We start from the raw sequence: 15,067 nt of genomic DNA, 5'->3' as shown, positions 1-15,067 counted from the left end.
CATCATATTCCAAGCTGGGAAGATATTGTTTAAAATAGTATCCATGCAGTAGTTTAGTGTAACTTTAATAACATAGAAAATTTAAACTTACTTATTTAAGAAACACATTAAAACAGGAAACCCAGAGGGGAAAATATGGCATGATCCAGCCAACAGCAAACCCTTACTGAGAGATTGTTAAACTCTTTCCTGTTGGAGACTATGAGATACGTATAAGTCTGAGAAAACTGGTCATTGCATTTAAAAGCTCTACATAGTGTAAGTAGAAATACCTTCTGTCTTGACAGAAACACAGTGGTTTGTCAGTTTTGAATGTGCTCTTTTCAAACATCAGCTCTTAAAAATAAATGAAACACATAACGTTCTGATAGAGCAGGTTAGTATACATGAATGGCAGAATAATGAGAGAGCCGGTGAGGGGTTTGATTCGCCACTCCTCCACGAGCGGCGGATTCTAATCTGGTGAACTGGGTAAGTCTCCCCACTCCTACACATGAAGACAGCTGGGTGACCTTGGGCTAGTCACAGTTCTCTCTGAACTCTCTCAGCCGCAGTTACCTTACAAGGTGTTTGTTGTGGGGAGAGGAAGGGAAGGAGATTTTAAGCTGGTTTTTTTCTCCTTAAAAAAGATAAGAGAAAGTCTGCATATAAAAACCATCATGTGCCAAACTTTCTCACAGATATATAGCAACTGTGGTAAGCTCCGGAACTCAAATATGCACAAAGAATGGATTTTCCCATTCACTTTGGTAAAGGACAGAATTCTATGCATACTGGCACACATTCTACTGTAATGGACAAGGAGTTCTGCTGAGGAACCCCATCTATGTACTATGTAACAGGGGAAATTGTGTTTTCCTCTCATGTACCTCCCCCCACCCCCATGATTCTGATATTCTTGACTGCACTGCAAAAGCCTCACACATTGTTTCAAAAGCTACATGGTTAAGATGGCAATTCTGATGCTGTATTCCTAATTTTATAAAACAGGCTGCATGTAGGAGAAATAAAATATAGGATACATTTCTTTGATTAGCAAATCTATAAAAGCCTGCCAAAATAACTTCTTCACTCAATGAAGACTAACATTTGTGGTGTTTACTGCCACAGGATTTAAGGATGTTCACTACTTTAGCAAGCATTACAGGGGAGATTGAACATATTCATGGAAATCTACCTGTGACTATTAGCCACAATCACTATATGGAACTTCCATGGTCAGAGATGGCAACCCTCTGAATACCAGTGCAGGAAAACTGCAACAACTGAAGGGGTTTTTGGGCTCCACATGCTGCTTGTAGACCTGCCAGGGCCATCTCGTCAGCCATTGTGGGAAACAAGGCTGGATCAGATGAATATACATGAAGCTGCCTTATACTGAATTAGACCCTTGGTCCATCAAGCGTTGTCTCCTCAGACTTCCAGTGGCTTTCCAAGGTCTCAGACAAAGGTCTTTCACATCACCTACTGCACAGAGTGGTAAACTGCGGTACTGCAGTCAAAGGTCTACTCACAATCTGGGTTAGATCCTAATGGAAGTCGGTTTCAGGTAGCCAGCTCAAGGTTGATTCAGCCTTCTATCCTTCCAAGGTTGGTAGATGACTGGGGAAGGCAATGGCAAACCACCCCGTAAACATAGTCTGCCTAGTAAACGTTGCGATGTGAAACCACCCCATGCTTCAATAATGACACGGTGCTTGCACAGGGGACTACCTTTACCTTTTTACCTACTGCCTAGTTCTTTCTAACTGGAAATGCTGGGGATTGAACCTGGGACCATTGAGTCACAGCCCCTCCCAATTGGCTTGATGCAGTACAACTGTTCTTATATTCTTACGACTGATTTTCAGGCTGAGGCACATACCAGGAACGAAACAAAAAGTGGTTTCTTTTGGAGTAGTGCATCTCCTTCACAAAGACCCTATCAACCTTGACTTTAAGGAAACAAGAAGTCTTCTTAGAACAGAAAAATACATTATCTTTCACCTCACTTGCGCTTCCTTTCCCCTTTGCCTGTATTGCAACTGTGAGATTAGATCTTCTCTCAGTCTCCTTCTTGCAGAGATAAACCGGTAGACACAGATCTCACTGTTGCTTCCTCTCCTCGCATGTTCTGCTTTTGTTTTAGTTAAATTCATCCTTCTGGAAAACAAACAGCCACTGTCAAAAAGGAACAGCTCAGCTTTTTCTTCATGTTTCATAACAACTGGTATGCAATACCTCATTCTCTGTGCCCCATTATGGAAAGGATGCTTCAGTTACCAGTTTTTCCCTCAGTTGAAGGAGGTGTGCACTTAAGTGGCAGGGCAGGAAGGACAGTAAACAGCTGAGCTCCTCTGAGGTGGCAGGGGGAAGACAGAGTTTGCAGGACATTTAAAATTATGTTTGGGAAAGTAATTGGTGAGCTGCCTTTTAAAAGAGCAGTTGAAGTTGTGCCTTTTGTTTGACTTTTCGGCTTCAAGCTTATTTGGCAGCATTTTCCCCTCAAACATACATTTTAACTGGTTCTTGTAGGTTATCCGGGCTGTGTAACCGTGGTCTTGGAATTTTCTTTCCTGACATTTCGCCAGCAACTGTGGCATTTTAATCTTTGTGGTATCTTCAAAATACAGACACAGGGACACAATGCTTGTTGTGTAAGGCATGTCATGGCCTTAAATGCTACTATGAATACTGTTTCAGTGTTTGTTTTTATCATTAATATTCCAGACATTTGGTATTCACAAAAGGGAGGTTTTGAATTTGAAATTTAACTCGAATCTATTACGTTACATTGACAGAAGCTCAAAAAAATCTTACCTAGGTCTACTCAAAATAGGCTTGTGTTTAAAATTTATAGCAAGTGGCCTGTGGCCTTAAGTCTTCCTCCTCCTGAATGTTGGTGTTTCAGATCACTTAAGCGGGTTGGAAGCACACATTTTCTGGAGCACGGAGTTCCCACCTGTGCTTGCTGGTTACCTTGTGTTTCCAACATAATTAGGTGAGGTGGATAAAGTAATGTGTGATAATTAAGGGGCCTGATTAATCAAGTTGAAATAAATTCAGCACCAACTCCTGCCCAAAGAGTAGTCAGACTCCCCTTGGTGTTAGCTGTCCCTTTTGAAACCCTACTGTCAGCTGTGGAGTAATTCTAGCACCTGGACAAACTCTCAAAATTTCATTTGCAACAGATGAGACATCAATGGCACCCAATACAGCCATGCATATGCAGTTATGGTGACCCTGCAGTACAAAAAATGTGAATAACAATTGTATGTTTTGATAAAACACATATTTTCTGTTACCACTCTTCAGAAATCTAATCTGGTGAACTGGTTTCCCCACCAAGCAATTAATATATGCTTTTTGTAAAGCTGGTTACTGGTTCCGAAACTGACTGTAAAAATGTACTGCTAGAAACCACTTTGCCCTGATCTGGATGGCCCAGGCTAGCCTGATCTCATCAGATCTCAGAAACTAAGCAGGGTCAGCCCTGGTTAGTATTTGGATGGGAGACCACCAAGGGATACCACGGTTGCTGTGCAGAGGAAGGCACTGGCAAACCACCCCTGTTAGTCTCTTGCCATGAAAACCCCAAAAAGGGGTCACCATAAGTCGGCTGCGACTTGACGGCACTTTACACACACACAGAAACCACTTTGCAGCTTATGAGGATCAGTTGTTCTACTGTGAGAATTCATCTTTGTAATACACTCTTACTGCAAAAAGGGCACAACCATGCCATCAAAATTGTCTTCCTATCTTCATAGCCATGACAGTTACACACAAACTAGTGTCTGCTATTTTTTGGCATAAGAATAGACACGGTATATGAATAGACTTTGGGACTGGAGCACACAGCCTTTAGCTGCAGGGGAACACAGCAGGTGGTCAAGAGTTGGGAAGGTCTGCCTGGTGGTTTGGCTACAGTCATCTTAACTCACAAATGTGATCTCTTTCTGCAAGACAGATTCACCATTTCCCAGGCAGCGCTGTCCATTTAAGCTTCCTCACTCCCCCATCCCCTCCAGTGTTGCTATCTCAAACAGTAAAGAGCACAGAAGGCGTTGAACACACTGGAAAGCACATCTGCTACCCGAGCTTTCCAGAAGAATGAAAAAGGAGTTGCCACAAGTTGCCACATGCTAGGTGGAATTACAACCAAAAAAAAGTCACATAATAACCAGAATGCATGAAATTGCAAGCGTGAATCGCCAACTGTTTTATCTCTTCAAGCAAACGCCACCCTCCTTACAAATATGAACCGAACTGTGGGGCACAAAGAAGCAGTGATCCATAAAGGACCACTACCTAGCAGTTTTACATCTAAATTTGCCCGAACAGCTCTGTGTCTCAGTCTGACCATGTGTCACGGTTTACTGCAATTTAACACAGGCTGGAGTCCATCCAAAAAACAGACTAATATACTTTTACAGTTGGTGTTGTATAAATGGTTCTCCTGTGGCTACCCCCAAATGCTGGCAGCAGCAGCAGCTCAGACCGGGTAGGTTGTGTGTGTGTTAAGTGCCGTCAAGTCGCTTCCGACTCATGGCGACCCTATGAATGAAAGTCCTCCAAAATGTCCTATCTTTGACAGCCTTGCTCAGATTAGGTTAGATATGTACATAATTTCCCCCTGAACAGATGAAATAAATGGCAGCTACCACTGCTAAAAGTATTTAGAAGTCATTTGAAAATAAATATTGCCTTCAAATCGAAGGAGGACCATACTAATGCTGACCTTAAAATTCAAAGTTGCTCTGTTTTTCTTGCCAGGCCTGCAAAAGAAAAATTGGGATGGGAACAGGTATCCAGATGAGTATTTCATCCAGCATAAATGTATACCACCAGCATAACCATTCACCAAAACATCATGAAAAAACATCAGATGGTTTCAGAACAAAAAAACAAAATAATTTTTTTTTAATTGGGGAGCAGGGAGGATAGGATAGCATTGTGTGTTTAAAATAAGAACTGGCAGTTAATTCAGTTCTTCAGTAGCTCATGGAATCAAATTTGGGTTGCCTTCTAATGTTCCCTTCTAATAGTAGGAGCCAGTGCTTGGTGTAAGCAAGACCATCCAATAATATTCTCACCGTCAACAGCTATGACTAAACAATGACATGTGTAAGAGATAAATAACACTTCAGCCATTATTAGTAGCCTGAAGCCTTCATAGTGCTACAGAATCCTAGAAATGAAGGCGTCTCACAGGCCAAGCTCCAGAGGTGACAGGATTCCCTTAGATTTACGCCATACCTTACCAAATGAATAGTACACAACAGTGATATAAGCAAGTAATAATAGTCAATATGATTTGTGTCATACCCCATTTGAAATCCTTCAAAGCCTAAAGCAATTGTGTTTATGTTGATACTTCCGAGATATTACCTACCTCCCAAATATTTGAGGTGGTGCTAAAACTGTTAAACCAGCTCACTGAGGACTATTGTTAATGCACGCTAAATGCTCAAAGGTAAGATAAGAGACTTTTATTTAAGCTGCAACACACATGGTTTTAATACAACACTTAAATCAGGTGAAAAGTAATACACTGAACTATCAGCAGTAAAACATTTCCATTGGAAATGTGTTAAAATTCTTAAGGATCTTTTGTTACCATCTTACTGCAGTTTTCTTATGTGTTTCTAGTCTACACTCCATATGTTTTCTGTAGTCATGCAAAAGCAAATCAGATTTTGAATGGGAAGTCCATTTACTGCAAAGAATCATATTTCACAGAGTAGCCAGCTTGGGTAAGAACAAAACCTGCAGAGTTCTTCATGTAAGCACACACATTTTAGAAGCCATGAACCTTCAGCTGCTCTTCCTTAACAATGCCAACCTAGAAAAAAGAAGCAAATGTTAATAAGCTGCCTGTAGTTAGCAGCTGAGCTTTAAACAAATGCATAACCGAATCAGAGAACTTGTAAGAGCCAGAACAACACGGGAAAGGCAACATGCAATGTCCAATGACTTGTACAAAAACAGGCAAGGGCAAGGGCAAGGGCAAGGGCGGAAGGAAGGAAGGAAGGAAGGAAGGAAGGAAGGAAGGAAGGAAGGAAGGAAGGAAGGAAGGAAGGAAGGAAGGAAGGAAGGAAGGAAGGAAGGAAGGAAGGAAGGAAGGAAGGAAGGAAGGAAGGCTGAAGATTTCTTGTGATAAATTCTTGCGATAAAGTCAATTCAAGCATCAATTGTCCTGTTCACAGCGATGAGTGAATTTGTCAGTCAGCCCTGCTAGCAATCCTCCATTGACCCCAATGACTCAGATTAAAAAACGCTTATTTAGGATAGCAATATGGCTCACAGCTGGAGGCAGTGACACATCACAAAATTGCCACCCTTTCATTTTCAGGGCTACAAGCAAATCCAAGGCTTCTAAAATACTTTTGAATAGGCATCCGGGTCTAAGTTAACATTCAAGTTAGCAGCAGTTTGAATTCACATGAACACATGAAGCTGCCTTATACTGAATCAGACCATCAAGGTCCATCAAAGTCGGTAATGTCTGCTCAGACTGGCAGCGGCTCTCCAGGATCTCAGGCGGGGGTCTTCCACATCACCCACCTGCCTAGTCCCTTTAACTGGAGATGCCGGGGACTGAACCTCAGACCTTCTGCATGCCAAGCAGATACTTTACCACTGAGCCACAGCCCCTCCCCCAATTCCTAACTCTGCAGTCATTCACCTCCAGGAGGAATTGGCAAATGTTCTTCCTCTGGTCACCTTGCAGCTGGATCACTTCCCCGTATTCAGGATGTTCAATCACAGTACCATTACAGGCAAATTTCTGCAAAGAAACATTCCATATGTTAAAGAGAAAAAATCTTTTTGACTGTTTTCATAAGTTTACCAAAATCTTTCAGATTTGGCTGTTCTTCATAAGACAAGTACCTAGAATGTCACTAGCAATTCAGAACTGCCATTTTCCAAGAGATCCTGCATCTTGATATTCTAAGCATTTGTGTTGATTCTACTGCAATTGCACAGCTATGGGTGCTAAGTGGTTGCTCTGCTACCACTATCATCTTCCCTAGCCTGACCACCACAAACCAGATGTATTCTGTTTCGCATGTCTCAGGTAACTTCCATGCAACTTCTTTGCTATACCTCAATTATGTCTCCTTTTGCACCATGTTAGTAGTCTCCCAATTCCAGCTTCACTCACTTACTGCTCTTTCAGAGAAGCATAACATAGACACCAAACACACAAAACTGACTTTTCCCAATTTATATTTTTCTGACACAATTGTCCACACAGCAGTGGACACGATTTCCCTCCCCTAACAATACTCCTATTTGCATAGCTGAGATTTCTTTTTTTATGGATTTGCCACTGCTGAGGAATAAATCCAGTTTTTGAAGGAAGCACTAAAGCTGGTTATTGAAACAAAGATAGACCACCATTGATACTCAGATAAATAGAACAATGTTTTTAAGCAAGACAGGCGTGAGCTGTTCTTGCTAGAGTGTTCCATCATTTTATTCATTCTTTGCTTTTGCTGACAAATGGTAAATATCTCTTTCCAATAAGAGATCACTAATATCACACAAAACCCGAAAGCTCAGGAGTACAACATTTGAGTTGTTTCTGACACTTAAGTGCTGGAAATCTCATTTACATGAATTAGTCCTGGCAAACCCAAAACCTTCAGGATTGCCCTCAAGTTTACCTTTTTGAAAGCTTTCACAAGTTTCTTTTTGTCATAGTCATCTGCAATTCCCTGAACAGTAGTTAGTGTTTTTCTCCCGTTTCGTTGTTGGATCCTTATATGGATGTAGTCTTCAGTCCCTGCCGGGAGTAAGTCGTCACCCTTAGTTGCATCAGCAAAGGGGTCTGCGGGGATGGAAAATTAACACATTAGCCCAAAGCAGATTTCTGGGGCAAACCCTCAAAGTCATACATCCATGCAGCTATGACTGCTCCAGTCCTTCTTCTTAACACAAAGTCACCCAATTAGGTTTGTTCACCATCAATACCCATAGAAGATTTACTGCGACTTGTGGGAAACCGGTTATTTACAAAGTTTTCATATTTTTCTCTTTAAGATTCATATCTGGATATAATTCCTGAAACTCAAACATTACCATACTTCAAGGACTTCTGCAGACGCTAATGAAGTGTACACGAACAGGAGAATTCTAGGAACATCTAGCCATATTCAGGAACAGCTAGTCACCATAGTGAGCAACAAGACCTTAGAAACTATGTACCCCACAAAAGGTAACATTCCACTGGATACTTGGTTACAATAAATCCTATGACTCACTCGCTGCCCTCAAATCCACCAACTGCACCATACACCACATATACAAGTTGCATAGGTAGCCATCCTAGATAACAGCACCCTTTCCCAAGTCTTTGAATTTTAGTGAGCTACACTTAAGACATCTACCTTCAAGAAGTTTCCTCCCCACATAAGTCCAACTCCTTTGACGCCCCTCTGTGTTGTAGGTAGTGGAGTCAAATGCCATCTTTAAAGGCATCGCCTGTGTGATTTATCTACTGGTGCCCATGAAATCTCCTACAGCTGCACAATGAACCACAAGAGGTTCCATACCTTGTAAAGTTAGCAACGGGAGGTAATCAGGCATCCAAAATAAATACTAAACACAAGCCACGGAACAAGGACATGCAACACCAGCAAATGCCATTTTCAAACTACAGAATGTTACACTATCACACAGCACCGATTGTATTGCACAGCTAATGCAGTTCTCACATCACCTCATCACATTGGCTTGCACAGACATTTAACACACCTAAAACCTGAGTTCGGAGGTGGTATACATGTGTTTGGGTAATACCACTTCAGACTGTAGGTGAGAGTTCATGGAGCTTAATACTCCTCCACACAACAGAAAAATGACTTATCAAGTAGAATGCTTGAATTTATCTTTATGATGTCCCAATTTTTTTAATGTGCAGCCACTTGGGGGGGAGAAGAAAGTATTCAGCCACATGAGCCCCCACCTGCAACTTACCAGGCCTATGAGAATTAAAAGAGGGGCTAAGTATTGTGAAGGACCAGGGAGAACACAATGGGAAGTTGGGACATAATTATAAGGAAAATTAAGACCCTTTGCTTCTCCTGGTCTCCTTTTAGTTGTGTAGACAGAGCTTCAACTGTGGCTCAGTGGTAGAGCATCTGCTTGGCATGCAGAAGGTCCCAGGTTCAATCCCCGGCATCACCATGCAACGTGTATTTGCATAGGAGGGAGCTCCATTGAACTCTACAGGAAGTACATCCATGTAAACACATTTGGGACATTAGAATTAACCAAAACTATCACTCTCATGTGCTTCTGGTTCCCTCATCACTAGGGTTGCCAACCTCCAGGTGGTGGCTATTACAACTGATCTCCAGGTGATAGAGATCAGTTCCCCTGGAGAAAATGGCTGCTTTGGCCATTGGACTCTATGGAATTGAAGTCCCTCCCTTCTCCAAACCCCGCCCTCCTCAGGCTCTACCCCCAAAACGTCCAGGTAATTCTCAACCCAGATCTGGCAACCCTCTTGGGGAGGGGCTGTGGCTCAGTAGTAGAGCATCTGCTTGGCCTGCAAAGGTCCCAGGTTCAATCCCCGGCATTTTCAGTTAAAGGGACTAGGCAAGTAGGTGATGTGAAAGACCTCTGACTGAGACCCTGGAGAGCTGCTGCCGGTCTGAGTAGACAATACTGACTTTGATGGACCAAGGGTCTCATTCAGTAGAAGACAGTTTCATATGTTCATGATTCTCCTCCATGAAGAGAATCATGAACACATGAAGAGAATACACAAAGAGATTCTGGAAGTTCTTCAGGTGGACTTTGAACTAAACCTGAAATTTATGCTTTTGGGGATAGTCCCGCGCAACTACAGACTATACAAAAGGAAGTTTTTCAATATGCGGTTACTGCAGCGAGAGTTGCATATGCAAGACACTGGAAAGATAAGAAAATACCAAAAATATCAGAATGGATTACAAAAATGATGGAACACGCAACAATGGCAAGATTAACTAATTTAATCCAAGGGAAACAAATTGAAGAGCAGCAACAGAAATGGCAATCTTTTTACAATAAATATGGATGAGAACCAGTTCAATTTATAAGTACGGAAATACTTAAGTTATATCATAAGAATAGTATATATAGAGCTGTATTCAAGTTATAACAAAATGAATTAGAATGGTATTAAGTATAAGATAGAACAAATGATTATTTTGGTGAACTAGAGATAGACAATAACTGAAAACAACAATTTAGAAATATATAGTTTAAATTTATATGAAGTAGTACTTGGTTAAGAACTAGAGGTGGGTTGCAGGGAACACATAACATGTATTATCCCCCTATTATCCTTTTTCACTCCCCTCTTTTTCCTGTACCCTAAAAAAATATTTTTTTAAAAAAAGGGAGAACAGCTTGAGGCAGCAGTGGTATGACAGTGGCAGGGAATCAAATCAATTTCCCATGATGTTTCTGCACCAGATGAAACTCTTAATCTGTCTTCAGCACTATTTTCAGACCGACAGCTTACGAATTTTGCATTCATACCCATTTAAGCACACCACCTAAAAAGATGCCTAGGTTTTCCAATTAGAAGTTTAAGATTTAGAAAATAAAAGCTGTGAGATTTGCACACGCACTCGAGCACACGAAGCTGCCTTATACTGAATCAGACCCTTGGTCCATCAAAGTCAGTATTGTCCACTCAGACTGGCAGCGGCTCTCCAGGGTCTCAGGCTGAGGTCTTTCACATCACCTACTTGCCTAGTCCCTTTAACTGGAGATGCCGGGGATTGAACCTGAGGTCTTCTGCATGCCAAGCAGATGCTCTACCACTGAGCCACAGTCTCTCCTTATCAAGAGGTCTCTGTTCTTCAAAACAATTCCGCTTCCATGCTAAGGGCTTTGAGTAACAAAAAGCAGAATAGGGTAGGTCAGGACTTGCTAAGCAGACCCCAGCCCTAGAACTAGCTCTGGAACAGAAGACAGATAAGCAAAGAGCGAGAGGTCCCACTGTAACTGATTTCCATTTAAAAGTAGCCTGTCTGGGCATTACCACTTCAAACTGCAGGTGGTGATCACATGAGTGAATGGTACTCCATACAAAAAAATAACAACTAGACAACAGGAAGGCTAAGCTTAGCCTTCTGTCCAAACCTTCTAGTTTTTTATGTGTAGGAATTCTTTTCCCCCCTATACAGGAATATTCCAGTATGACACTTCTATCCTGAAATGGTGCAGGCCTGACAGAGGTTTACCACTTCAGTGAGAACTAGACCCATGACATACGAAGACCAGGAGAGTACTGTCAAACAGGTTAATGTGGATTCCTCAGTAAAACAGCCTATATGAGAGTCATAGGGGAGGGTAGCTTGAGGAACAAGTTACAGGGGGGCTGTCTGATTCAGCTTATTGCCATAGAAAATATTTAAATCAATGAGGGAGGGAGAGATATTTCACAGCCAATACAGTACCAGCAAAAGCCAGGAAACTATTTGCAGGGTTCAAACAATCTGGACAGCTTGGCCAGATTGCAAAGCATGAAAGAAAGTCTCTCAAATACGATCTCTCATGAGAGAGATTTGCCACAATAGTAAACGTTGTTTCCTTGGAAATAAGATGGGGATAGCTGGGTCAGGAGTGACAGCTGCATAACCTAAGAAACTATGCAGAGAAGGGGCTTTGTGGCTCTGAGGACATGAGTTATGTGAACAGTCTGTCAGTTCAAAAACTAACAGGACAGCATTATGTCCTTAATAGGTAAGGTACATGCTTTTAAAATAAAAATTCAGGATAGTCAAGCCAACCTGTGTACACCGCCCCTAGTGATAACCGGTACAGCAGATTTAGCCAGCCTTGCTAATAATATGACATATTGCACCAATTAAATCCAGTACAACTTACATCCAGTTCCTTATCAGACAATTCAAGCCTCCAGGGTAGCCGACTTGAGAAGACCACAGCCTTACCAATTAAGCTCAGAAAGGCCCAAGTTTTCAGCCCACAAGTAAACGCGACTCCCATTAGCATTCCCTTCACACAGGCGCTGATTGTGATTGTGTCAACAAAGAGGGGCTAGACGGGAGGAAGGGCAGCGAAACCGAAAGGCTGGAAAGAAGCACTGCTTGCATCAATGCCAACCAGACTCCGGTCGCAGATGAGAGGCAGAGAGAAGGGGGCATCGACACCAAGACTTATTCCCAGCCTCGATCTCTTAACAAAGGACCGGAGAAAGGATGGGAAAGAGGAGAAATCTGGCTTGGTACCAAAAGCCCCCGAGCAAGAGGGTTGGCAGCGGTGGCTGGGAGGGGAGGAAGATGTACTTGAACCTTCTTCCTTCCTTTCCCCCTTAGAAGGTCCTTGATCTTGAGCAGCATATAGCTAATGTTTGAGGGATATAAGGACTGAAACAAATCTTGCCACTGACAATGCAGCCTTGGGATCCCTGTCACTCCGTAAAAAAAAGGCATTATGTCAGACAGAGGCATTAGACTTGTAAGTTAAAAGGGGAGAGATATAAAGCGATTGAAGTTCCTTGTAAAAGCGGCATTCAGCTCGTGACTCGATAGAGCCAGAAGAGCAAGGACTAGGTCCAGCCTGGATATTGTTGCGGTAAAACAGGGGTTCGCAGGGGAGAGGGAGACCCGAGACCGTTACCAAGAAAAACAGTTTATTTGCAGCTGCTGCCTCAGAGGCCCTAAGGGGCAGAAATCTCTGAGTCCCGATTATACCGGGGAAGAGATATTTATCCAGATTCAAGTGACGACGATGCATCAACAAGTTATGCGTATCTGGATTGGATTGCAGGCAGAAAGGCGGCTCAGTGCAGTTGCCGTCTCATCCAGTTTCTCTGACCGTTGTTTATCGTTCGCTCTGACACTCCATAGTGGGTTGCCGTGTTAGTCTGTCTGCAGTAGTAGAAAGGGGCAAGAGTCCAGTAGCACCTTAAAGACTGACAACAATATTTTCTGGTAGGGTATGAGCTTTCGTGAGCCACAGCTCACGCTGAGCTCACGCTGTGGCTCACGAAAGCTCCTACCCTACCAGAAAATATTGTTGTCAGTCTTTAAGGTGCTACTGGACTCTTGCCCTTTTCTACTTCTGACACTCCAGGACTCTTAGCCCAGTGACCCAGGGCACAGAGCAGGCTTGTTGCTAGGCAGAAATTCCTTCCCTGGCAGCCGGTTATTACCGGGAGACCTCTGGGGTCCTGTCACAGTGAGGTACACTCAAAATGTATTCATTTGTACTCAAATGTATTCAAATGTACATTCAAGGTACCCCTGCATAACCGCAGAGGGGTTTGCCTCCAGCCCTCGCCCAACAGGAGGCCCCAGGAAGACGCCTGAACCTGCTAGAAAGCCAGCCCCGTTTCCCAAACCGAAATGTCAAGAGCCCAGATGCGGTCGGCAGCGGTCATTCGTGTCTTGCCGCAAGTCTGGGGGTCGGAAAGCTGGAGTGGGGACCCCCCCAACCCCCCCCCAGCCCCGCCCGAGCTGAGGCAGCATCTGAGCGAAAGGGGGGGGAAGGGGCCCCAGCCCAGCCCAGCCTCAGAACAAAAGCCTAGCCGGGCAGCGCCGAGGCGGCCCGGCCAGAGGAGCGGGAGCCCTGCCGGGAGGGGTGAGGGGCTGAGGGGGGCGTCCGCGACGCAGCCCGAGGGGGCGACGCGACCCCGTCTCTTACCGAAGGATTGGAGGTTCTGGATAGTGGACATGCGCTTCTGTGGCTGGGCGCTGCTCGGGGGGAAAAGGCCGCGGCTGGGTCCGCCCGGGGCTCTCTCCGGTCCGGCAGCGAAGGAGGGCGGGGGGAGGAAGAGGAGCGCCGAAGCGGCCAGGCCCTGGCGGCGGGAAGAGACCCCGGGCGGGAGGGCGACGGGCGGCGGGGCTGGCTCGCAAAATGGCCGACGGCGGGCGTTTCGCCTCTCCTCGGCCCGGGGAGCGGGCACGTGACTGCTGCGGGGGGCCCGCGGCTTCCTGGGAAATGGAGTCCCGCTCAGGGACGCGCTCCGGGCCAGAGCGGCGCGAGGAACTACAACTCCCGGCGCGCGTGGCGGAACAGTTTTTTCTCCGTCCGCCACCTCCTCCTCCTCGTCCTGCTCGTCTTCCAGATTCTCCCCACTCCCATCCTATCCATCCTTTTTGGGGGTGGGAGGAGGGCTTTGCTTATCATTATTATTGTTGTTATTGTTGTTGTTGTTATTGCTACTATTACTATTTTTTATTTTTATTATTTCAGTATTATTTCATTATTGTTATTAATATTATTGCTACTATTATTACTATTTTTTATTTTTATTATTTCAGTATTATTTCATTATTATTATTATTGCTACTATTATTACTATTTTTTATTTTTATTATTTCAGTATTATTATTATTGCTACTATTATTACTATTTTTATTTTTATTATTTCATTATTTCATTATTATTATTATTTATTTTTATTATTGTTTTATTATTATTATTATTATTATTATTTATTTTTATACAAGTTTCAAATATATATTTCTTTTTCTACATACATTGTTTGCATAACGAATACTTTTCTTATTCCCTTCCATCCCACCCACCCCTCCCTAACCCCACTCCTTCTTCTTATAATTTTTAGTCTCTTGACCCCGGCCACGGGCACAAAGTCTGAATCTTCCACCGAATGTCTTTTCTTCCTTCCATTGATATCCACTCTAAGTAGGTCTTCCATTCACTCGTAGTTTCCCTGGGGGGCTTTGCTGCCCTGAGCTTCACCGCAAAGGGTAGGATCGTTTGGGGCCAGAGCTATGCGTCACAGCCGAGGGATGAGGATGGCACCCTGCAAGGGTATATATGCAAGGGTGGTGAGCAACCGAGTGTCCCATAAATAAGGCAGATTCCCAATGACAACCAATATATTTTGGTTTACACACATATAGGAATGCTAACACAGGTGCTCCACAGTATACAGTAAACTGGCATGAATTGCCTGCAGTGGATCGCCTTGTAATGAGACCTTGTATCCTCTAGCAATCCTTGTCTACCAACAGGTATGCTCAAAGGCCCTCTCTATTCACATGTTCCAAAGTGAACACTGGCGTGTAAAGCAGGATCTGGAGCTGAATCA

General features: G+C 43.6%; 2 protein-coding genes across 2 annotated transcripts in view; both read right to left on the bottom strand.

Annotated features, from left to right (window-relative positions):
• CCK (cholecystokinin) overlaps window positions 1-15,067 on the bottom strand; it is a 149,028-nt gene that overhangs the window by 129,895 nt on the left and 4,066 nt on the right. The gene's annotated exons all lie outside the window — the stretch shown is intronic.
• Window positions 5,457-13,769, bottom strand: EIF1B (eukaryotic translation initiation factor 1B). The gene is made up of 4 exons (XM_056857572.1): window positions 13,654-13,769; window positions 7,653-7,816; window positions 6,668-6,769; window positions 5,457-5,824 (listed from the first exon to the last, which is right to left on the bottom strand). Exons 1-4 carry the CDS (start codon window positions 13,682-13,684, stop codon window positions 5,780-5,782), a joined length of 342 nt encoding a protein of 113 aa, XP_056713550.1. The 5' UTR covers window positions 13,685-13,769; the 3' UTR covers window positions 5,457-5,779.

The sequence above is a fragment of the Euleptes europaea genome, chromosome 11 (assembly GCF_029931775.1).
Source record: "Euleptes europaea isolate rEulEur1 chromosome 11, rEulEur1.hap1, whole genome shotgun sequence".
Taxonomy (NCBI): domain Eukaryota; kingdom Metazoa; phylum Chordata; class Lepidosauria; order Squamata; family Sphaerodactylidae; genus Euleptes; species Euleptes europaea.
This window is presented reverse-complemented; position numbering and strand designations above follow the sequence as displayed.

Excerpts from the sequence above, each read along its gene's own strand:
- EIF1B (XM_056857572.1), bottom strand. The coding sequence starts at position 13,684 with ATGTCCACTATCCAGAACCTCCAATCCTTCG. Across the intron at positions 6,770-7,652 it reads TTGTGAAAGCTTTCAAAAAG|AAATTTGCCTGTAATGGTAC; the intron begins GTAAACTTGAGG and ends GTTTCTTTGCAG. Across the intron at positions 5,825-6,667 it reads TTTGCCAATTCCTCCTGGAG|GTTGGCATTGTTAAGGAAGA; the intron begins GTGAATGACTGC and ends TCTTTTTTCTAG.